The 26,134-nt window shown below is 34.7% G+C and overlaps 1 protein-coding gene across 1 annotated transcript in view; it reads right to left on the bottom strand.

Annotated features, from left to right (window-relative positions):
- Positions 1–175: 175 nt before the first annotated feature.
- Positions 176–26,134, bottom strand: part of LOC149799176 (uncharacterized) — a 32,156-nt gene continuing 6,197 nt past the window's right edge. The window contains exons 2-7 of the mRNA XM_089958152.1: positions 25,695–25,970; positions 15,286–15,455; positions 13,297–13,429; positions 7,390–7,509; positions 3,858–4,334; positions 176–448 (exon numbers count right to left, since the gene is read on the bottom strand). Coding sequence (XP_089814278.1) covers positions 252–448; positions 3,858–4,334; positions 7,390–7,509; positions 13,297–13,429; positions 15,286–15,455; positions 25,695–25,970 — 1,373 coding nt within the window. The 3' untranslated portion in view covers positions 176–251. The remainder of the gene's footprint in view (positions 449–3,857; positions 4,335–7,389; positions 7,510–13,296; positions 13,430–15,285; positions 15,456–25,694; positions 25,971–26,134) is intronic.

The raw sequence follows: 26,134 nt of genomic DNA, 5'->3' as shown, positions 1-26,134 counted from the left end.
TATAATAAAAAAGTTAACAGCATGTGAAAACACTCCACTGCAAACAAACAAATTTTCAAGTGAAGAAACTAAGCAACCCCTATCCACTTTAAACAACCATAACTTAATAAGGAATTGGAATTGTTTTACTGATATTTTGCAGACAGCATTTATACAGATGTATTCCTGGAAAAACTAGTTCATGGAAATTGGAGATGGTCAGCTGGGAATCTCTGGGTGACTTGACATGGAATGACCCTGCTATCATCATTTTATGACAGGTATGTCTTCACAGAGGCGTGTATTTTAGCTCTACAAATCGGACAGAACCTGAGTGTCTGCCCACAAACTTCACAGCACACTAAATGACCACAGGGCAAGAATGCCAACTCTACATTCCTCTCCATGCAGATCTTACACATGTTCTGATCCCGTAGCCGCAAATACTCTTCTCTCAATGACTCAGCATCTAAAAAAAACCAAAACATCCATAAGTTCTGACTTGATTTCAGTATCAATGGCATATGTGGCAACCACTACTCAGGTACGTGTAAACTAACTCAACAAAAAGTATGATCTCAGCATAAAATGTGTAATCTGCATAAAACATATCGTACTTACAATAAACTATGACAAATGTTCATTCATTTTCATTATTAACCATTAATCTGCATTTGGCAAAAGTTCTTGTCATAAATACACAAAAAGGCAAGGAGAATAGTACCAGAACTTAAACAAAAACATATTTACAAAGTTTATCCAACAGATATATTTCTAACTTTCTACAGTGACTAATCGTACTGCTGACTCAACACATCTTGCAATGAGCATGGTGATGTCGTTAACTTGAGCTCAGTATTCCAGTACTTGCATATACTTCTGTTACATTTGTTAAGCTCTTTTGATTTGCCCTTGCAAAGTGTTTAAATTTCAAAAAGATCTCTGTCCTCTAACATTTCACAGACATTTAACATTCACGAGTCACATGAACACTGGATAAACCCACTGTGCCTGACATCTTGTGCCACTATTCACAGTACAGATTCATTACCCAACCAATTCTCTTCATTAATATAATGAATCTGTGAGAATGGTTTTCAAATTGAAGAAACCAGTTTGTTTTTTATGAAAAAAATCATGAACAGCTACTGCTATTATTATAAACTGAACACTTGGAAAATACATGCATGATATGAATATCTTTGAATAGCATGATGTCCCACCCAGTCACATTATCCTAACACCAGGCTGACCAGTCCAACTCTAGAATTTATTGGCACATAAATAATTAATTATTCAGGATAAGATGGGATTCAACAAGAGTCCCTCAAAGAGAGACACTGTCAAAAATTAGTTTGCAAGAATCCAAGACAAGACTTACCTGCCATGCATTGAAACCCTATGATATTCTTGAGAAATAATTTTATTTTCAAGACAGCTGTTCTGGTGACCATACTGAATGTCAGATTGGTATCATTTTTATACAAGGTCAACTACACATCATATTAAGTTGTGATTTTAATGCCCTGTGTTGATACAACTTTCTATTCAGAAGTAGTGATAACATGCAAGTAATAAGAAGACTTTTTGTAAAAAAAAACATGTCAATATAACTTTCCATTCAGATGTGATGTGATGTGATGTGATTTTGATTTTTAACGTAGCTTTAACAATTTTTCAGTCATATCGCTACGATGTCTGCAATGTGGCAGTTTATAGTGATGTCTAGCACCGGGGCATCATGCCGCAGACATGTAGCATGATGTCCCACCCAGTCACATTATCCTGACACCAGGCCGACCAGTCCTAACACTAACCTCTTAATGCTGAACGCCAAGCGAGGCAGCTGTTAGTACCATTTTTAAAGTCTCTGGTATGACTTGGCCAGGGATCGAACCCGCCTTTCCATTCAGAAGGAGCAGATGTAACAAAATTGTCTGGATGGAGTCTGTGGTGGCCAAATTAGGATTTAGATTGGCATCACTTCATTTAGGACTAACTGAACATCATAAGAAGTCTTTTGAGGAAAACCACATGCCAGTATGACTTCCATTTATTAGGAGTAGTGATAATGAACTTGTTAAGATGGCTGCTTTGGTGGCCATACTGGATGCCTGCTTAGAAATATGTTTTTTAGGACCAACTAGAAGTCTTTTAATATCCCAAAGTTGATATGAGATGTAAAATTTCTTCGCAATCCTCCAAGTGGTTAAAGAGGATTAGCAATACCAAAACTTGAGCTAATGAATGGATATAAGATGGTGTGTGTGTGAGAGAGATTTGGATTTTTTATGTAGCTTTGATGTCTGCAGTGTGGTAGTTTATAGTGATGTCTAGCACTGGGGCATCATGCTGCAGAAATGTAGCATGATGTCCCACCCAGTCACATTATCCTGACACCAGGCCAGCCAGTCCAAACACTAACCTCTTAATGCTGAGTAACTAGCGAGGCAGCTGTTAGTACCATTTTATAAGTCTTTGATATGACTTGGCCAGGGTTCGAACCCACAACCTCCCGCATCCAAGGTGGATGCTCTAAACACTAGGCCACCAGAGCGGTCTGATATAGGATGGAAAACAGGTCATCCCCTTTTGCTCTTCTGGTCTATGATCAGTAAGACAAAACAGGACAAACACAGCTTTTGTTGCTTTATTTCAATATATTTTAATCAATGAAAGCATAAGCTATATACATGTGAGTATAGGACATAATTCAAAGCATAAAATCATTATCATTATGCCCAAATTGTAGTGGTTGGGAGGTATAGTAATGGTGCTTTCAATGACAGCTTTATCGTGATGCAAAAAGCATGATTTTGGAGCTATATGATTTTGAAAATTTCATAAAAATGCTGTAAAGGACTACCAACAACCAATGCTGTAAAGGACTACCAACAACCAATGCTGTAAAGAACTAAAGAAATGACAATTTCTTTTCTTATATCAAACATTGGTGGGCATACAGACCAAAGTTTATTTCTGAAAGCTAGACTAATTTTTAATTTCAATTTCTAAGAAAAGATTTCTCATAAACACAAGTTATGTTAAAATTTATTTTGGTTTTCCAGTTAAAACAAAGTATAACTTTCATTTTGGTCCTAACAAGTATTATTTAATTCCAAGTTTGAAACAGCAGTCACTTTAATGATTAAAATAATACCACCACATGTATGAGCACGAATCAACATTCACTCAACATCTAAGGGAGGCAATGTAGCACTAAACATTAACCTCATTGGCTATTAAAGTACATGTATATCATCTTTTCTTTAAAGCGCTGTCAATAATGAAATTCCACCATTAATACTTTCTGATGACCATGACATGAACACAGTGGCTTAATAGGTGGCAAAATTCAACTCAGATCCTGCTGAGTTTGGATAATGTCATAATTCCACAAACGAAACATGTGATCAGGTAGCTGCCTCTTGCTCAATGCAATCAGCAAGAAGTATCAACATCTGATGTGTTTAGAATCCATCAAAGTGTAAACATGCCAACTAAACTGAAAAGCAATGGAATCACTCTTTTGTTTGAGCCTGCCTCATGTATCAACCAACTTCAACCACTATAGCAGACCTTAAAACTTCATCAGTCAAGCCATATCATGCTGAATGGACAATTGCAGCTCATGTAAAAATGATTGAAAGATTAGACCTAATAATACATAACTTTGAGAAGGCTGGACTTGTTTAATTTAAACAATTTTAGGTCTATTTAAATGGGTTCAAGTCAAAACCGTAATCCATGAAAATTGGTACCCTACAAAAGTTAGTGATACTACAGTTTTAATTAAGGATTCCAAATCAGTTCCAACAAAATCTAATGGCTGATTTAATCAAAAACTCTACAGAGACTGAAAAAATATGAAACATTACCGAAAGCTGGTAGAGAGGTTGGTTCCATTAGGGGTGGGGATGATGGTCTATTGGATGCTGTAGACTTGGTTTGACTGCCTTCTCGATTACTAAATATAGATGAGGATGATGGAACATCAACAGCAAAACTCATGGGACCTGACATATTCAGCAGGCTTTGTGGAACTGAAGGAGCCCTTCCTGGAGCACTAGTCTGGTTAGTTTGTCCACTCTTTTCTCCACTCTGTCGCTGCCCACTGGATCTATTACCAGCAATATGGTTCAGAGGACTTGGCTGTGTTGTTGTTGCTGTTGCTTTTGCTGTTGGTGGTGGTATTGGTGGGGGTGGATTGCTGTCATCATGTAGGGTCAATCGTCCACTCCCTTGAATCAATTCCTCGACAGTTGCAGCTTCATTCTGCCTGCCAGCTCTTGCCCTCCTTTCCTCATCAGCAATCAATAACTCTATTACATGCTCAACAGCAATTTCTTGTTGTCCTGTAAAGAGAATATAACCATAAACCTTTGCATTAACAAGATCCTGATCACTCCAATATTGTAAATTTACTCAGGAAAACTCATGAAACTGACATCTGTCACAAAAAAATATCCAAGCTTTTCTCATTTACATGTATTTATAAAGGTAACTGGACAGTACAAACTTTACATTTACCAGACAAACATTACGATATTTTGGAAATCAGACATGATTTTGGTCTTCCATAAAAAAGCTGAAAAAGTTTAAAAGGGGGCTTTGGGGGTCCTCCCCCAATGGGGTCTCGAGGGGCAGCACCTCTGATTAGTGGGTCCAGGGGGCAGAAGGCCCCCAGCCAAAAACGCATTTTACACTCATAAAAAACAGCTCCTGGTGCAACTTGTGATCATAAAATAAACCAAAATAATCATTTCAAAAACTAATAAACTTAACAAAAATGTTCAACTTTACTTCAATAATTTCACTACATTTAGTCACATGAATTTGTTTAGGATCCTGAACTTATTTCATGTGCATGTCAGTGTTCACATCGTAATTAAGTCAAAAAAATTTCTCAATTTTTGCAGCAAATATATTATGCTTCTCTCTTTTCATAACAAATTGTAAAATAAACACCCAAGTACATCAACTCTATTAAAAAAATCCCATACATTCACTTGTTTTTTTGTCCAATGGACACAACCTGTTTATATGCCAGTCAAGCTCTTTTTGAGGCTTTGGCAAGATTTCTTTAGCTTTCCTTTATGTCACCACTGACTTTTTGAGCTCAATGTGCAATCATTTCTTTTCCTTCTCAGTGAGAGCCTTTTTCCTTTCAAGCTGGTGCTTGTATTGGCGACATGCAATGCACATATTCTGACAGAGGGCTACATCTGTTCTCTCATGCAAGAAATCTTTTTTCTTATAGTGATTAATGCACTTTTTCCAGATGCCTTCTGAGCTTCAATGTTTCCATATGCAGCTTCTTTTGTAGGTGCTGTTCCAAACTCTTCCAACCGTGATTATCGTAATTCACATCTTTATTGCAGAGGTCACAAAATGCCAGTCCTCTAGTGTTCAGTTTTTTTATAAACTGACCAACTAAATTTCCATCAACTTTTCACTCTAGCCATTCCCATTTCCATACACTGTTTAAATGTTTATCTAAACTTTTCATGTCATGGTATCTCTCAACAACTTGGGACGCCATGTTTTGCAAGCATGCTTCTTCTTTCCATTGCCATCAGTTTCCATTACATGAAGATTTATTGGATGAATTGAAACCTTTGACCAATCAGAATACTGTTTACAAGAGTCATGTGCTAACTAATATATGGAACAAATAATTTACAAGGTTTGATGCAGAATGGGAGTGGACAGACCGTTTAAAAAAAAAATGGATTGGAGAAGATATAAAAAACGGACTATATCAAGAAAAATCTGATTCCGGTCAGGAGAAAAGCGGAAATCCGCTTTGAAACGGAGAAAAATCATGTCTGGGAAATGATGGCAACTACTATCCAGCAGCACAAAAGTATCACGTTTTTATTGAAGTGTTCCTCATCATTTCATTAAACTAAATGAACCAGATGCAAAAGTCAGATTGCTATTCACATAAGAAAATATAAACAGTCAAATCTGATCTAGTTTATACTTGTTTAATGCATGTACTTATGCAAAGCAACCACCTGTTTTCAGTCCACTATATATTTCCTTTATAGTTTGTCAGAATAGAGGAATCACTTGTCTAATACAATCAGTGCCTGATTTTTGTTGGTTCTATGAACACTGATATACTGCATATTGCAACTAGTTGCCTTTAAAGGACATGGCCTTTTTATTGCATGAAATGTCATCTCTGTCTACTGGTACCTACCAATATCTAACTGTAACTATCTACAAGTATCTATCAGTATATACAGCTGAAATGAATACCAAATTTTCCTATGAAAAATATTCTCTGAAGTTATTCATATAGGATTTGAATATTTCTTGATGTTAAGAAAGTTTTCAAATTTATCCTCTTTCCTATTTCTCTTCTGGTATTTAGTAACACCCATCACGCACCACTGCAAACACTGTCAACTCAGTCATTTAAATCTACAAAAATGAAATTTTTGTGGCCTTAAGTATTTTTTTCAGGATTCCAAATAAATAATTTTTTTAATCTCTAGAGTTATGTTCAAACTCATTACCATCATAAATATTCCTTCTGTGCTGAAGATAGACTAAAGGAAAAGAAAGGCAGAAACTGAATACCTGTTACATTAAATGCTTGGACTATATACGTTTGTTTGGACATGGGTAGTGATTAGTTCGCAATCAAAACTGCATGGACATGTGGCAGTTTTAATACAATTAAATATGGATATGCTGATACCTGACCAAATTGATACACCAAGGTGTTCTTGACTTCTTGCATGACTAGTATTACAAACTTGGATCTCCTAACCCCGTAATCATTAAGGTTCTTTCATGGTGCTAACAGAAACCAAATGTAATAAATTTAACTTAATTTTGTCATCTAGAACATTAAGTTACCATCCAAATATAAAATTTATAGGTAAAATATAGTTTTAGCATGTGACTTTGACCTTGGAGCATCTGGTTCCCCCCCACCAAGTTCTGTCTGGAGCAAAGGGTAACATATGTATTGCATGTGGCTAAGTTTTTTTATCTTGACCTTAAGTTATCCAGAAATAAATTTCACGCAAAAATTTGCCAGTGGCAACAGTGAATATGACCTTGGAAATACTGACCCCAACATTCATGAGGGCTCTTACCTGGAGAATAGGAAACATGTATCATGCAACATACAAATCTGTTCATGTGTAATTATTCACAGAATAAAAAGGGTGATGTAAAGTATAATATGCCAAAACTTTCAAAGACTGTGTAGAACTTGTCTGACTGGTGAGTTTCAAATGTTTTAAGCTGAAGACAGAAAGATGGATGAATGGACTGGCTGAAAACCCTGTTTCATATGTATCTGTGTGTGTACATATGTGTGAGTGTTAATTGGGTGCAGGCAATAACACAAAAGGAATCAATTTTCGCTGGTATATATCTAATGATAACCTCTCCTCCTCTTGACCTCCAAGATGGCCTCCCGAACTCTTTCTCGCTGATACCCCATCTCATTAATCAATCTGTTGGCAATTTCATTCTCATTGGGATTTTGGAAGTATCTTGGCTGACCTATAAAAAATGTTTAAAAAATCTTGATGACAATATGTTTTCCACTTTAAAATTGCTTGTATATTATTTGTAAGTAAAATAAAATTAAAAAATCTGCATCCACAATATTTGCTCAAACAGGAGAAGCTAATCAGGTAATTTGCACTTTACCCTTACCATTATGTGTACTTTTGTTTTACTATATGTGAAAATGTGTTACTGTGCTAAAATAAATTCAAGACTAAAATAAAAAATTCAAACACATGTATCTATAAGACACAAATTCCCCATCAGCCACACCCCTTCTACTTGAATGAATGGTACAAGTAGAATGAGAAATAACTCTGGTACACTATTCATATGCACAGATATAAACAAGATCATGTAAAATAGATTAAAATGTAAAGGGACATATGTCAACAAAATAAAAGTATCATAAAGGAAGTGATGATCTCTAATGGCTGAAAAGAAAAAAGAATTTTGATGAATCCAAATTAATATCATTTGCTCTTCCTACCTTCTGAGCATTGGTAGTCCTTCCAGCAACCCATATTTAACAAGAGATATGCTGAAAAATTGCTGTGGTTTCATGAAAATTAATCCAGTCATCAAAATGCATATTAAAATTCATTTGTGTACCTTAAACCTAATTATGCAAATTAGGTTTTTGTCACAAAGTCTAAATCCATAAAAGTTTTAAAATGTGCAAAATATTGGAAAGTTGCCATAGGGGCCTAAAAATCTGATAAGGTCATTTACATATAAATAAACACATCAAATTTAATCTTTAACTAGACGTGTTTTTCCTTAACTGTTCTAAGAAGGTTTCTTTAAAAAAAAAACAAATCTCTCAGATGGACTGACACTAAACTGTCCAAAAAGAATTTTCATGAATTAAAGATATGACCATTACTTTTTTTCAACTGCTCAGTGCCAAAATCACCTCAGATATTGCTGAAAGATAACATTTTCAAATTAGTCACTGTGGCAGACATACTGCAGGTAAGATCGACACCAGTTTCACTTAGGACTGGATATCATTAGAAGACTTGTTGGTGAAAACCCAATGTTAATATAACTGTCCATTCTGGATAATAAGTCACAAAATTTTTAATATGTTCATTCAGGACAAACTAGATAATTCGTTACAAGATTTTTAATATGTCCATTCAGGACAAACTAGATAATTCGTCACAAGATTTTTAATATGTCCATTCAGGACAAACTAGATAATTCGTCACAAGATTTTTAATATGTCCATTCAGGGCAAACTAGATAATTCGTCACAAGATTTTTAATATGTCCATTCAGGACAAACTAGATAATTCGTCACAAGATTTTTAATATGTTCATTCAGGACAAACTAGATAATTCGTCACAAGATTTTTAATATGTCCATTCAGGACAAACTAGATAATTCGTGACAAGATTTTTAATATGTCCATTCAGGACAAACTAGATAATTCGTTACAAGATTTTTAATATGTCCATTCAGGACAAACTAGATAATTCGTTACAAGATTTTTAATATGTCCATTCAGGACAAACTAGATAATTCGTTACAAGATTTTTAATATGTTCATTCAGGACAAACTAGATAATTCGTTACAAGATTTTTAATATGTCCATTCAGAACAAACTAGATAATTCGTCACAAGATTTTTAATATGTCCATTCAGGACAAACTAGATAATTCGTTACAAGATTTTTAATATGTCCATTCAGGACAAACTAGATAATTCGTTACAAGATTTTTAATATGTCCATTCAGGACAAACTAGATAATTCGTTACAAGATTTTTAATATGTCCATTCAGGATAATTCGTTACAAGATTTTTAATATGTCCATTCAGGACGAACTAGATAATTCGTTACAAGATTTTTAATATGTCCATTCAGGACAAACTAGATAATTTGTTACAAGATTTTTAATATGTCCATTCAGGACAAACTAGATAATTAGTTACAAGATTTTTAATATGTCCATTCAGGACAAACTAGATAATTCGTTACAAGATTTTTAATATGTCCATTCAGGACAAACTAGATAATTCGTTACAAGATTTTTAATATGTCCATTCAGGACAAACTAGATAGTTCGTTACAAGATTTTTAATATGTCCATTCAGGACAAACTAGATAGTTCGTCACAAGATTTTTAATATGTCCATTCAGGACAAACTAGATAATTCGTCACAAGATTTTTAATATGTCCATTCAGGACAAACTAGATAATTCGTCACAAGATTTTTAATATGTCCATTCAGGACAAACTAGATAATTCGTTACAAGATTTTTAATATGTCCATTCAGGACAAACTAGATAATTCGTTACAAGATTTTTAATATGTCCATTCAGGACAAACTAGATAATTCGTCACAAGATTTTTAATATGTCCATTCAGGACAAACTAGATAATTCGTCACAAGATTTTTAATATGTCCATTCAGGACAAACTAGATAATTCGTCACAAGATTTTTAATATGTCCATTCAGGACAAACTAGATAATTCGTCACAAGATTTTTAATATGTCCATTCAGGACAAACTAGATAATTCGTCACAAGATTTTTAATATGTCCATTCAGGACAAACTAGATAATTCGTCACAAGATTTTTAATATGTCCATTCAGGACAAACTAGATAATTCGTCACAAGATTTTTAATATGTCCATTCAGGACAAACTAGATAATTCGTCACAAGATTTTTAATATGTCCATTCAGGACAAACTAGATAATTCGTCACAAGATTTTTAATATGTCCATTCAGGACAAACTAGATAATTCATCACAAGATTTTTAATATGTCCATTCAGGACAAACTAGATAATTCGTTACAAGATTTTTAATATGTCCATTCAGGACAAACTAGATAATTCGTTACAAGATTTTTAATATGTCCATTCAGGACAAACTAGATAATTTGTTACAAGATTTTTAATATGTCCATTCAGGATAAACTAGATAATTCGTTACAAGATTTTTAATATGTCCATTCAGGACAAACTAGATAATTTGTTACAAGATTTTTAATATGTCCATTCAGGACAAACTAGATAATTCGTCACAAGATTTTTAATATGTCCATTCAGGACAAACTAGATAATTCGTCACAAGATTTTTAATATGTCCATTCAGGACAAACTAGATAATTCGTCACAAGATTTTTAATATGTCCATTCAGGACAAACTAGATAATTCGTTACAAGATTTTTAATATGTCCATTCAGGACAAACTAGATAATTCGTCACAAGATTTTTAATATGTCCATTCAGGACAAACTAGATAATTCGTTACAAGATTTTTAATATGTCCATTCAGGAGAAACTAGATAATTCGTCACAAGATTTTTAATATGTCCATTCAGGACAAACTAGATAATTCGTTACAAGATTTTTAATATGTCCATTCAGGACAAACTAGATAATTAGTTACAAGATTTTTAATATGTCCATTCAGGACAAACTAGATAATTCGTCACAAGATTTTTAATATGTCCATTCAGGACAAACTAGATAATTAGTTACAAGATTTTTAATATGTCCATTCAGGACAAACTAGATAATTCATCACAAGATTTTTAATATGTCCATTCAGGACAAACTAGATAATTCGTCACAAGATTTTTAATATGTCCATTCAGGACAAACTAGATAATTCGTTACAAGGTTTTTAATATGTCCATTCAGGACAAACTAGATAATTCGTCACAAGATTTTTTAATATGTCCATTCAGGACAAACTAGATAATTCGTTACAAGATTTTTAATATGTCCATTCAGGACAAACTAGATAATTCATCACAAGATTTTTAATATGTCCATTCAGGACAAACTAGATAATTCGTTACAAGATTTTTAATATATCCATTCAGGACAAACTAGATATTACAATTAGTCTTCAGGTGAAAACACAATCACTTTCCATTTAGAACAAATAGAAATAATGAAACATTCAAAATGGCTGCAATAGTGACCATATGGGGTATCTGAATCAGCACCATCTTCATTTAGTACCAAGCAGACATCGCTTTCTGGTGAAAACCCAGCGATGATATGACTTTCCATCTAGGATGGGTAGCGATAAGATTTTGATGATGGCCAATGTGGTGGCTATATTGGATATCAGATCAGCACAATTTTTATTTCAAACTAGACACCATAAGAAGTCATCCAGAGAAAATCTCATGAAGATACTGTTTTCCATAGTAGCAATAAGATTTTCAAGATAGCTGCTGGTGGCCATACTGGATTGCAGATCAGCACCATTTTCATTTAAGACCAATTGGTCTTTTATGACATGCCCTTTGTTGATATGACCATTAATTGAGGTGTAGAAGCTATAACAAGATTTTCAGGATGGCCATACCATAGTGGTGGTCATATTGGATGTCTGGGTGACACCATTTTCATACTGGACCAACTCGTCTTCATAAGAAGTCTTCTGGTGAACCCCATGATGATCTGAATTGCTGGTCATAGGAATAACAGGATTTTCAGGGTGGCTGCTGTGGTGGCAGTACTGGGCATCAGATCAGAGCCACTTTCATTTAGGACCAACAAGACATTACAAAAAGTCTTTTAGGGAAAACCACAAGTTGTTATGACTATCCAGTGAGGAGTAGCAGTGATAACATGGTTGTCATAATGGCTGCTGTGGTGGCCATACTGGATGTCTGAGCAGAACTATTTTCATTTAGGACCACATACACATCATAAGAAGTCTTCTGGTGAAAATCACATAGTGACATGTTTTTTTTATAAAAATTTTTTGGATGATTAAGACAGTCTCAAGATATAGAGGGGTAACAAGCTCAGACAATCCAATGCAAGCCATCTCATTATTATCTGCAGATACTGTATATGTAGAGATCACTCATAGTAAAACCCACTGGATATCGTTTAACCGAGTTTGATAAACAACTATCAGAAATAAAGAAGCAAAAGTATTGATAAGATCTACCAATCAGATACAAAATCACGTCAATTAATATGCACTCCTCTTGTCCATATAATTTTATCCAACATATTGATAATTAAAGCATAATTAAAGCCCATTTACCAAGACTCATCAATATACGATAAAAAATACAGTCTCTGAAGTATTACAAAGTTCGGCCTGTCACAGAAGATCACCTCATAAAAGGAAGTGGATGCTGCAGATTATTGTCCTCCACTTATTTTTTTGTAAAGCACAAATGGAGAATCCCCCCCTCAACATGAGAACAGCATCTATAAATAGACCCCTTAAAGTATGTCAACAAATGTATTTGATAAATGACTTCTTTTGAATAATCATACAATTAACAGTTTATGTTCATTATTGGCACTGTGACCCAATCTTTTGACAATAGTACTGCATCGTATGCATGCAACATTACCACTGAATACAAAAAAATGCAAGTCAGCTATTGTACAACATTTCACCAAGTGCAGTTTCTAATGTTCCCTTAATAACTACATAATCGATGAAAGCATTTCAATGTTCAACTGCACCTAGGGTTCCATGTATAGCACATTATATGCCAACCACTTGTTTAATTGTCTTCCGTGTAGATAGATTAATTTTTCTTCTTTTGGTTAAGTGAACTTGACCTTTCATCTTTTGAACCCCAAAGGGATACGCTTCTTCCTAACCCCAAGTACAAGCCATCCATAAAGTTCAGTAACTGCAAATGGTGCACAACTCAGGTTACCGTGATGAAACAAAATTGGTAACAAAGAGACACAAATGGATATCACAGTACAATTCACAACACTTTATGGCAGGCATGCAGAAAAGTTATAAACAAAACTTTACTGACCTGACTGTGTAGCTGGTTCTTGAGCTGATTGTGTACCTGTCTTACTGACAGCAAGAGAGCTTGTGTTGGTGGTGGTGTTGGTGTTGGTGGTGGTGGTATTGCTATTATTTCTCTCAGCATTCTGTGCTGCAAGCTTATAAAAGACAAAGAGAAATTAAAGATAACTCTGATTTCTGGTATCTATGCCAAACACTTCTCCCTAAACAATCTGCAAAAATTCAAACAACTAACAACATAGACCTAGATATATCATGAGATAATGTACTGGAAGATTAGGGTATATGATGATCTTATAATTTCAAGGGAACACTAAAGATCCCGATCTGTCTGTTTAGCATACAATAACAGATCTGGACCTGAACTTGTTCATTTATAACTGTACCAGATTTAAAAGGCAATAAGGAACATGATTGTCCAGGTAAATACAGAAAAATGAACAAAATATAATAAAATTTAAATTATTTAAATAAACAAGCTTCACTGGACATTCAAGATCTGTTATCCAAGAGGTATTTATACTTAACTATGTTTCCAATAGAACACTGTTGACCCCTCTGTTCCTGGCTGAGATGCCAACATTTGGGAATATCATATCTGAGAATGGCACAACGGCACAATAATTGGCAGGGTGGGAGTAGAGAAGGTGCAGAAAATGGTGCAATCTGGTGAACTGGGGATATAAAAGTCCTTAATGGAAATGCATGTTTTTATACATTTTATTTTCACTTACCCTCATACAACTTTGTTTAGCAAATGAACTTTATAACATTCAAATCTGTACTGCCATCTGTTGCAATGCTAAAAGTAGCATCATGAACATGATTGGCCACAGGAGACATGTCTTCCTTTGCCAGTACTTTAATAATTTTACTGGTATTTGTTCTGGCACAACTCTATTGGTAACAGCTGAATCTGGAGACATTTTGTACAACACAGACCCAGCTTTGTCAGTAATGGCAAGCAATAAGTTATTTTTGACAAGTTGGGAAAAACTGTTGCTGCATTTATCACAGACAGATCATTTCCAGCACCCCTCACTTTCAAACTTTCAAATATATTATGACTCTTTTGAGAAAGTGTAAGCTCTTGTGTACTGAAGTTTTATTTTATCTCTCTAAATATGTTCTTCACTACAAGGTATCTTAATCAGTCCTACCCCATGTGGAAAATGCAAACTTATCACCAGTATCTGTGATGCCAGGAAATTCTTTTGTGTTCACATCATGAAATATCCGTTTGTGCTATCTTTTTTCATTCTGGCTGTAGATCCAGAAATTCTGGAGTTTTTCGTGTTTTGATTGGCGCTCAGATTTTTCTTTGAAGGATAGCCTAATTCTCAACGCTGCTCCGACCAAACCAGAGGAGTTGGCATATCTGTCTCAGGTCTGCATCCTTAACTTGAGATTAAATGTGCACAGGTACATGTAAATAATCATCTATGTCTTAAGTTTTTTTCAATGCAAAATGAAAATAGTGACCACATTTATGCAATCTGCATCATCACCTTTCATTCTGCCCATGTATCTCAAATTTATTTAATGGCAGTTTATGTACTCTGTCAAGCTGTAATTAAATTTAAACTTGCAATATGTCCACTGGTCATGAATACTCCCATAAACGAGGTTATTGGCTAAAGATATAAGGGCAGACGTCTAAGTCAAATAACAGCCATAATTTATTACATAAACCTGACCCTGACTTTGGTTGTCTTGATAAAAAAACCTAGCAGTACCATCTTTACTCACTTATGAGTACAACTTCAAACTGCACAAATGCGGATTCTTTCGGTGCATTGTATATGTTTGTTAGTAGAAATCAGTAGAACAAATAACAAAGATCCTAATCTGTCATTGCATTATGTGACAGCAGATCAGGATCTATGCTATTTGCAGTTGGACTTAAAGACAGGAACAGAAACAATTAGTGACAACTCAGACTGATGAACCAGTGTAAATATGTAATGGAGCAATTCACTATATGAATGGTTACCAGTTCAGCTTGTTTTCTGAGAACAGCATTTACAAATCTCTGTCCCCTTTTGCCCAGCACATAAGCACACTGTGGGTACCATCTAGCATGTTCAATCCATGGGTTGTCTCCAGGTTGCCAGTTCCTAAGCCCACCTCCACACTGGAAACAGCGAGTGTAATCATTAATACCTGCATATAAACATAAAGTGATTCAATATTCTGTTTAAATCATACTAATCATGATGAATACACATTTAAGATTTCAAAACCTACCAAAAGGAGGTGACTCTACCAGTCTTATGAAGATGAAAACAAACAGGCTCAGTGGTTAAAAATATCACAATTTCATAAAAAGACTAAGTGTGAGCAGAATCAAATTAATCTCCTGTGATAACAAGATGACAAAATGCACATGAGTAAGTAAAATAAATGTACTGATTTCCATTTGTACTAGCTGACACCGACACTAAATGATAAGTACAAGGTACAACACTGCTGACTGGAAAGGAGGCAAGCAGTATCTTGCAGTCATTAAAAAAAATTTTTTTTCAAAGATTAAGATGAAAATCGAAAACTAACAAGAACCCTGTCTAAAAGCAAATCAATACATGAAAAGTTGTACCATGATGAAATATGAGGAGCGAAACCCAGAAATATACCACAATGTCTGACCTGACTTGCCTTGCCTGAACCCACATCCATTTGACTGTAAGCCTTACTTAATACTCATTGAACTGCTGATTTCATCTTTCATATTATGTATTCAGTTAAAACAAGGATATATCATCCATTTTGTCCTGAAGCAGTTTAAAGATGCCCTCTGCTTTTTTTTCTCATGGCATTCATGCAAGTTCAGTTATGTCTATGAGACAACATCTAAATTAAGCAGCATTAGAAATAGGGGAGATAACTCTTTCTACCTTTAAGCAGTTACAGTACAATGACTTTCTATTTAGGCATGCAATCCACTAAAATTAAAATTATAACGTATATTACCAACCATGTCAAAGCAAATGGCATTAGTTCAGGTAAAGATTAAAGCTCATGCTAAATTAATAAGTAACTTAAAACAATCCACAATTATTCATTTTTCCAACACAATCTGTTGTTATTGGACAGACTAATTTCTGTTAGAGACTAATTTCAAGAACTTGGAATGTGTTTAAAAAACATGAATGCCATGCCATCCCCCCTTCTGTACAACCCTGTAATCATATCCACAAGCTGAAATGTGCTCATAAAACATGAATGCTCTGCCATCCCCCCTTCTGTACAACCCTGTAATCAAATATCCACAAGCTGAAATGTGCTCATAAAACACGAATGCCATGCCATCCCCCTTTCTGTACAACCCTGTAATCAAATATCCACAAGCAGAAATGTGCTCATAAAACATGAATGCTCTGAAATCCCTCCTTCTGTACAACCCTGTAATCAAATATCCACAAGCAGAAATGTGCTCATAAAACATGAATGCCCTGAAATTACTTTTCTTTGTACAACCCTGTAATCAAAACACATGAGAATCTGGAAAACTTAGTGAAGTGTGAAATACAGATGACAGTGACCTAGTTTTAGTAATGTGATTTTGTACTCGCCATAATGCATTGAAACACAAAGATGCATACTTCTGTGACCAATGTCCACAAAACTGACTTCAATGCAAACAACCAAAACTGCTGAATGAAACAAAATACAGGACATAGTGACCTTTTCTGGCAAGACAGTGTTTTTTTCAACAAGATACCTATATACACTGATGATTGACTCTGTGGCAAATAATGCATGCAAATCGGAATTAACCACAAAACTTAATCCAAGTCATTTTAGTGTGAAATGTAGGTCAGTGAACAAAATTTTGGAAGGTATAACTTTACCAACCAATATGCATTTACATACCAAGCTGCATGTCTTTGTGACAAAAATGCCTAATGACACTGATCTGAATTCAAAACTGAACAGAAGTCACTGAAGTGCAAAATAAAGATCACAGTGACATTAATTCTGGATTCAGATCTGGTAATCACTAAGATGAATGCAAAACTTTACTAAAGTCACACAAGTTTGTAATATATATCATAGTAACCTATGTTTGGTAAGATCATGTTCCACTGACCAACAGGCCCATGCATACCAAGTTGCATGACCCTATGAAAGAAAATGTCTGAGAACTGGCCTAAATGCAAACCTAAAGTCAGCTAAGTGCTAAAATATAAATCAGTGACCAAATTTTTACAGGGTGATGTTGTACTCACCAAGATGGATCTACATGCTAAATTCCATGCCTCTTGGGCAAACAATTCTTGAAAAACTTACCTATATGTAAAACTTGACCAAAGTTGCTAAGTGAGATAATTAGGTTACTAATCTATTTTTGGAAGGATAATGATGTACTCATGAAAACAAATCCACATAACAAGTTACATATCTCTGGGCCAACCAATACCCAAGAAAAAATCTTAAAAAGCTTAACTAAAGTCATTGGAATGCAAATATAGGTCACAGTGATATACTTTTGCTTGATACTCTGCAAAATACATCCATATAAGAAGCTGCTTGGATCTAGTTCTCACATGCCTGTGACTGACCTAAAGAAACAACTTTACCAAGGTATGACAGGTGGACAGATGGATGTACAGACAAGTGTAACACTACATAACACTTTCATGTTCATTGTAAAGCGAAAAATCTAAATAATAAACAAGTTCTGCTGATAGCTGTCTGACTAATAAACTATGATTCATTACCAACCAAAATAAAAGTTCCAATAAATATATTTGCTGAGGAAATTTCTTATTTATTTTCATTTGATAATTTGGGGACTAAAATTTAATGTATGAAATGTAGTCAATTGTTATTTTTGCTTTGTCATTGCATACTGACTGGTTTTTCTTACTTATATTAGACTGGACTTGGTAGAAATAGGAATGATCTGGAAGCAGTCACGTTGTGCAGAATAACAATGATATTTTGAAGTTAGATTTTCATCTGTTAAATTATGAAATCAATAAGCAACCAGAAATTGTCCTCAATGAACATATTTGAGAAGAACCTTTTGTATATTGTAGGTCATGATAATGTTTCAACAAGAATAATTCTAAGTTCATAGATGGATTTTTTTAACAAAGTACACATACATGAAAAAAAATATGACATGCAGTAGACATTACACTGTGAATGCCACGTTTGCAAGTGTCTGAAATTCCACATGTTGAATATAAAAAGGTAAAATCTCAATATCCACACAGGTATGTCCTTCTTTTCATACTCTAAAAAAAGTGCCCAAACAATCCATAACCTTATCTGCCTCTGCATTTGAATGCATTAAATGTCACATGTATTTAAAGGAATTGACCTGAATGGAAGGTCATGGCTCATGGAAACAATATATTTAGAGGCGCTATCAATGCACATTGCTGTGTTTTAAAGGTGAATTCCATTAATTTGTCACCTGCTTTTGGCTTGAAACAAGGTAGTGTAGTTTCGCTGAGGATCATCATGCTACTGTAAACAAGTTAAGGTACATTTGTAAAGGAAGTCACTCATAATAATGTACAGCATTGATACATGAACCCAGCTGAAGTCTAATCAAGATGTATACAAAAGTTTGTCGAGTTATTGTGCTGAAACAAAAGTATGCCAGTCCAACAGTGAGTAGCCAATATTCCGTAAAATCGTGATGTAGAAATCTTTTAATCAAATTCCACTTAAACGATCAATGTAAAGCAGATGGGTACTTTCATTCAGGATCACAGCCCTTCAAATGATAAAAAAGTGAAAGAATGGTGAAAAATCAGACTCAACTAGGGTGTTGTCAGATTGAAATGCAACTGGAATTAAAGAGTTATTGTGAGGAAAGGGAAGAACGATAAATGTAGAACAAATTATTAACACAACATCATTCATACCTGACTGAAGTAAAACAAAATCAGACAAGTTCCAATAGTTACCCCATGCAAGGTGTCTCATGAATATATGTATGATTTCTTCTTTCAGCCTATGGGAGCATTATAGAAGGTAATTGAAACTTGAGAAAGCATAGTTCAGGCAGTTGCTTCATCAACATACGAAAGCAAAAATCATTGCCAAAAAAGTATTTTTAATTTTAAATTAAATGTTACTATTTTGTATTAATTATCTAAAGTAGCATACTTTTTTTAAAATCACAAATGGCCACAAAAACTCGTCGTACATACATGCAGGTTCGCACCTACACTTTGCAAAGATAAATGCTTATGTGCAAACCAATAACCTAGCTCAAAAGAAGCCATCAGCATGGTTAGTTTTCTTTGCGGCTGATGTGTTAATTTTACATGAAAACTAATAACCTAAAAGCACAACAGAAGCTCTTCTGCAGGTTTATTTTCTTTCCTATTATGCTGACATCAAACAATGCACTCAAAGGTACAAGTGAATAATTCTGTATACAGCAGCCATAGGCTATTTGATTGTTTAATTCTCATAAAAGAAAAATCAATGATAGAAAGAAATACAGCTAGAATCAAAATTTGCATTTATCTGTTTATATATGCCTTTCATTCCTTGATAAGTCAGGATAACAGTTTAGAATGGACAATGGTCTTACTCTGAACTGTTTACAAAGACGTAATTTGACCTTTGTTGTACCCTCCTATTACAATTTGCAAACAGAAATCAAAAGTAACTTATCTTTACAAAATCTCAAAACTTACTTGAACTGGATAAACTCGTACACATTTGTTGTATGTACTGCACAACAATATACCTTTATCTTTATATCACCAAATAAATTTGAGCATCAGGTGAAATAATACATTACTTTTTCCTTTTTCTGTTCATTTTCCTATCGCATAAAATTAATAATACCCCCCAAAAATGAGATAAACTTGTTCCTATTGCATGCAATTAATAATACCCCCCAAAATGAGATAAACTTGTTCCTATTACATACAATCCATAATACCCCCCAAAAATAAGATAAACTTGTTCCTATTGCATGCAATTAATAACACCCCCAAAAATGAGATAAACTTGTTCCAAACCATTTCTAGATCATTAACTGCTTTTAATAAAGTTTTTATCTCTTTCATAAAATATGCAATCCAAATCACTACTGCACAAGTTATCATAATCAGTAACACATAACATTAAAAACATGTTTTTCTTATGCCATGGTAACAGTGTAACTATTCCCTGATTGACAAGGTTTTATTCATTTAGTGGCCTCATCATTCAAACCAAGTCAGAATGATATTCCAGCCATGAAGTTTATTGTCTTATTCTGCTTATGTTTCAAATTTGTCACCAATGTGAGTTTAAAAAATAACACTTAAACACTTATTAATGTTAACCAAATTTTACTTTTTTGATGCATCACATTTTGACAATTTTAAGTAATCTTCAGAACTAAAATATTAAAAATCAACGGATTATAAAATTGACATGTACAGAAACTGAAATCTGGAAAAGTTTTTAAGTGTTAAGTTAATTACCATACTAGACCTTATAGCATCATGGAGGAAAAAGAAAATTTCCTGTCAGTGGGCACAAACTCATGAAATTATTATTCATTTCTTCAATAAGTTGAGTCAGATTAACTATGAACAATTAAAAAAAATTCCATTGTTAATGGCAGGACCATAATTGGGACTATTACCATGTTCTATGTCAGATGGCCTTGTACAATAAAAACACACCTTTCCCAAGGTGAAACTGACATCATCTTTTGATGCTAATCCTTATAAGTATTCTATAACTGACAATGATCTCTGCCTTGATTTCTGCTGATGGAAAGTTTTTTTTGGGAGGGGTAAATGCAAACAACTGCCTTGTTCTGATTCGCAGGGAAAAAGATACATTATTCCATTCCTTGAAAAGAAAGGGAAAAAGAATAACCCTGTTTAAAAAACATTCTAGCCCCATACATTAAATGGTCAGTCCCTTACAGTACGCATGCAGTCTGAACTGAATTAGTTCAAAGTTATGTATATTCAGCCTTGTGACTGTTCCATTACTGCTTGACTAAATATGTGAATCACACTTCAGTTAAGTTAAGTGTTTTCTGTTTGTTTGGTTGTTACTTTAAAAACAGAAGTGGTTCTCAATTTTGAATTTAACTGTCCATATCTCCGAGAATAACTTCTAATTTGTACCAGTAGGAAAAATGTATGCAGTGTTCATGAGAAGGGCAACAAGGTGTGACTCTCATCATGTCAGTGTATATCTCTATTCACATTATATCTTTGAATAAAGTAGAAGCATAACATAAGAAGTCAGTCAACCTTTTCTAAATATACATGTACCAAATAAACAAGACTACTGAAATTATTTGTCATTTGTCCAAACAGCTGATCAATATAAAGATGGCTGATTGCTCAAAATGACATCTAGTTATCATGCTAGATTCCTACGTCTTTCGATGGGTGGTCGTCACTCATTGGCTGTTCAAATGTCAATCAGTAATATAAATCAAAACTGCGGAGTTGCCAGGTCATATGTAGGTACTTAACCTTCCACCAATCAATGAAAGTGGACTCGAGGTATTAAGTCAACCACCACAAAGTGTGGGGTTTCGGAAAATTGCATGAGCTGTGCTGTAACTATGCTAAGAGATGATATGGTATGCTGAACAAGTATGTCAAAAACATGGACGTTCAAACTCCGAAAAGGTTTAATTAATAGCAAGACATTTACCTAATTGGTTCAAAATGATAATTAAGAGAGGAATTGTGTGGCAATGAAAATGAGTGGGTCCGACAATGACACTTAGCCACAGTATCATCAATAACAAGCTATAAATCAAGTTTAGTTGACCTCAACTGGACATTAAGGGAGTTAATGTAAAGAAATCAAAGTGCAAGAATCTGAAGGGGCATGATGATGCAGAATGCTGAAAAACAAACTCAGCTAGTCTGATCAATATTGAACTGCATACTACATGCTTACAACAATTAAGAAATTGAGTGGATCTGATATTGAGGGGTTAAAACTCTGTCAAACTATGACCTCAATTGATAACCATCAAAATCAGCCAAAGTCTCATCACTATAAAGGCAAAGTACACCAAATCTGGTTGAGATGCACATTTAATTACAAGAATTGTTACTGTGCAAAAATGAAAGTGGGACCAACGGAGTGATGAAATGATTGACAGGCCAAATTGGGAAAAGTTGTATCCAAGCTTGTTACATTTCAACATGATAATATCAGGTTATGTGGTGGAAAATTACCCTTAGCCTAGGTACAGGTTACAAAAACTATAGAAGCTTTGTTCTTCTGGAACACAAAATGCTGATTTACAAAAATATGTACCATGAGATTTCTATAACGGCATGAAAATCTGAAGAGGTCTTCCACATGTGAAAACAAACGTACATATAAAATTTCATTTATCTAGCAAAAACAAAAATTGCTTAATCTTTCTGACAAGGTTTTCATAAAATAAATATAGTCAGAGTAAACAGAAGTTTAGAAAATTGAAGAAAAAAAGATGAATTACTTTCATGGCCCTGAACAGTCAGGTCAATAGGATATGAACACAAAAAGATGCCTATTAAATTTAATCAGTCTAAATTAAGTGGCTTTTGCAGAGTCATGCTAATGAACTTTTCCAGATAACACCAAATCAATGTGTCTCTGCTGCAACTGGAAAACAAAAGGAAAAAGAAAAAATAATAAAAGGAAAATAAAAGAAGTACATCCAGATTTTAGAAAGTCCACAAGATCAAGGTGTTTCTGCTGAAATTGGTGACAAGGAAAAAGAAAAAATGTCAACCAAAGGAGGAAAATCAAACAAGTACTCCCACTTTCTTAAATCAATAGTGTAAAACATCATTCCAAGTTTTAAACATTCAAAATATGACCCCTTTTCGTGTTTGATTATTCATGCTGGAAACATGCACTTGCAGCACTATAAATAATTAAATCAGCAAAACGACTAGTAATTCAATGTTCCACCTTGAGCATGGGATTGTGGGTTCCCACTATTTGGTGCATGTTGTTGTCGTTGTTGTAGGGTTTAATGCCATTTTTCAGCACAAGATTGGCTATACTTGGCGGCCAGTATAACTGGTGGAGGAAGAACCCTGGAAAACCCAGGGAAGAACCACCGACCCAAGAGAAGATACTGGAAAACTTTCTCACATACCCACATTAGCTGAGCCTGAGACTTGAACCCACGCAGACAGAGGCGAGACGGCAGTGATCCGGTATGGTGAGCACTTTAGACCACTTGGCCACTCACGGCCCCATCTGTTGCCTGTCTGTCAAATCTTAACTCTCAGGAAATTTAAGAGGAAATAAAAAAAAACAGTTTGGGGATATGTTTAACAAAAACCAGATTGTAATGAACAATTACATACCTATCTGGATGCTTTTGGTAGTCTCTAGTAGCCAGTGTAAACACTGCTTACCAATCAGAAAAAAAAATTACACACTAAAGTGATATTGACAATGACATGATGGGTTCTTTTCTAATAGAAGTCTTTTGCAAATTCTTCTCTTAACATTTTAACATTTAATCTATCCAAAACATATTAACTTTTAAATACTACTAAAGTACTCTGAAGAGGCAAGCTAAAGTAGGTTAAGAATTTAACTGAATCATGGTTTGTATGTTATCACTTACTTTTGTTATATGCCTTTTACAGATATACTTGTTACTGACTTGTACTCTTGTATGTTCTTGTACATATCTGTCAGCAGGTTTTCCAGATAATGTTTATATCCATGATGATTCTGAGAGATGGATATATCTGGTATGACATTATGACATTTCCCAGATAATCTTTATATCCATGATGATTCTGAGAGATGGATATATCTGGTACGACATTTCACAACTATTAAGTAGAAGTCTCTGATTCACCATCGAATAATGCTACATAAGTTCAGGTCTATCTTGTTTGTTCTACTGACTCACACTAAAATCCTTTCCAGACACAGATCTACCAGTGCATCATGCAACTGCAGATCTGGATCTATACAGTTTGCAGCTGGATCCAACTTACAAGTGAAGATATATGGTAAGATTTTGTCAAATCGCTTTATAGATACAGCAAAACTTCAAAAACTCCAAGCCTCATGGGGATGAAATTTGACTTCAAGTTTACAGCAAGTTTGTTTTTTGAGATCATCAGCAAAACTATGTGTGATGTGAACAACAAAATAACGCTTTTCTCAACAATGACATATTGTGGTGCAAAAAGGTTTTCACTCCAAGAAGCTAGCTGACATTCTTTGATCAATGAAAGAAAGCAATTAAAAAAATGAATAACACATACAGAAAGTGAGAGGAGGAGAAGATAGAGATGGAAAGGACTGTTAAGTCCTCTACTAAGTTGTTTGTAAACTGTGTGAAAAACATATTCTTTATTACCCAGAAACAATGTTGATTGTTGGCATTTTACTTGGTTTCAATGCTCTTCTCTTTTAAACAAAAATGTAATTTAATCATAAGCATATTTATCCAGAGACAGTGCCAATCAAATATGCTGATCTTTATAACAGTAAAGAGACTGATATGTACAAGACATTATAAGTCTCATTAGATGTGTGCACCTTTGTAGCATCAAACAGTTTGATGTGCACACCCAATCAAATCTCATGAGATGTGTGCATCTTTGTAGCACCAAACAGTCTGATGTGCACACCCAATCAAATCTCATTAGATTTGTTACCTTAGTAGCACCTAACAGTTTGATGTGCACACCCTATCAAATCTCATTAGATCTGTTCACCTTTGTAGCACCAAACATTTTGGTGTGCAGTCACCCTATCAAATCTCATTGGATATGTGTACCTTTATAGCAGCAGACAGACTGAAGTGCATAGGATAATATCAAACCTCATTTTTGTCTTATCAAGTCAGGGCCATCTCCATACAATAAATGTTCATTGGATGGATAAGCTAATTATGTAGATCTATTTGAAATTGCGTCGTTATACTTAACTCTCCTAGCTATAGTATGTATTCACCAGTGATAATACATCACCTTTAATCAGGAGGCTGAATGGAAGTCCTCCCAGGTTTTGAGTTTTATTATGATCAGGACCAACTTTTGACTTTGAGAGAATTTTCAATTTGATAACCATGAAACAAAGAAGACTTTAAACATATACCAAGCATATATTGTATCTGATACCAGGTAGCAGAGTAATTAAGTTGGAGTTATTGAAGTTGTACTGTTTCTGAGAACAGAAATGTGAGATGTCTTTATTGAGGGCTGAACCAGTTTTGTTATATGATACTTTAATTTTGTATTTTGTCTACAGTAACTGATTTCCCTCTCTCTTTCTTCCAGAAGACAAAGTCCTGGCATGATATAGAAGAGCCCAAGCTGCTGTTTTGTTACTAAACTGACCGCGTCTGATCAGCATTCAGTGAGAGACTGGGGGCTCCAACTCCATGTTACTCTCATCCACAACCACAAGAGTTATCCCATAACGTACCTGCATAGAAGAACCCAGCCTCCGCCATCTGCTGTGGGGTCTGATCTAAGCGGGCTGGCCAGTCTGTGTAAGAATTAACTCTAGATGACAACGGTGCATACTCAGGGTGCCTTGGCCGCTCTGACATCGTTTGAGGTGTGGGATCCACTCCAGGATCCTCTACTTGTCCAGCAGGTTTTATCAACACAAAGTTTCCTGGATTCCTGTAGTGCGTGTTCTCTGCATCATCTGTGGGCTGCTGGGGTTGAATCTTGAAAATCAAAGAAATACAAGTAACTCAATATTTTAGGACCAATTTATGACTGTTGATTGTTTATCTGCAGACTTGGATTAGAATAATGATAATAACCTTTGAACTCATGAAGTTTATTTTCCATGTTATTTTTTTAAACCATTTTAGCTGAATTCAAAATGTCTTCTAGATAATATTTGCAAGCCAT

This window comes from Sinohyriopsis cumingii, chromosome 5 (genome assembly GCF_028554795.1).
Source record: "Sinohyriopsis cumingii isolate HCF-2022 chromosome 5, ASM2855479v2, whole genome shotgun sequence".
NCBI classification, from domain to species: Eukaryota; Metazoa; Mollusca; class Bivalvia; order Unionida; family Unionidae; genus Sinohyriopsis; species Sinohyriopsis cumingii.
This window is presented reverse-complemented; position numbering and strand designations above follow the sequence as displayed.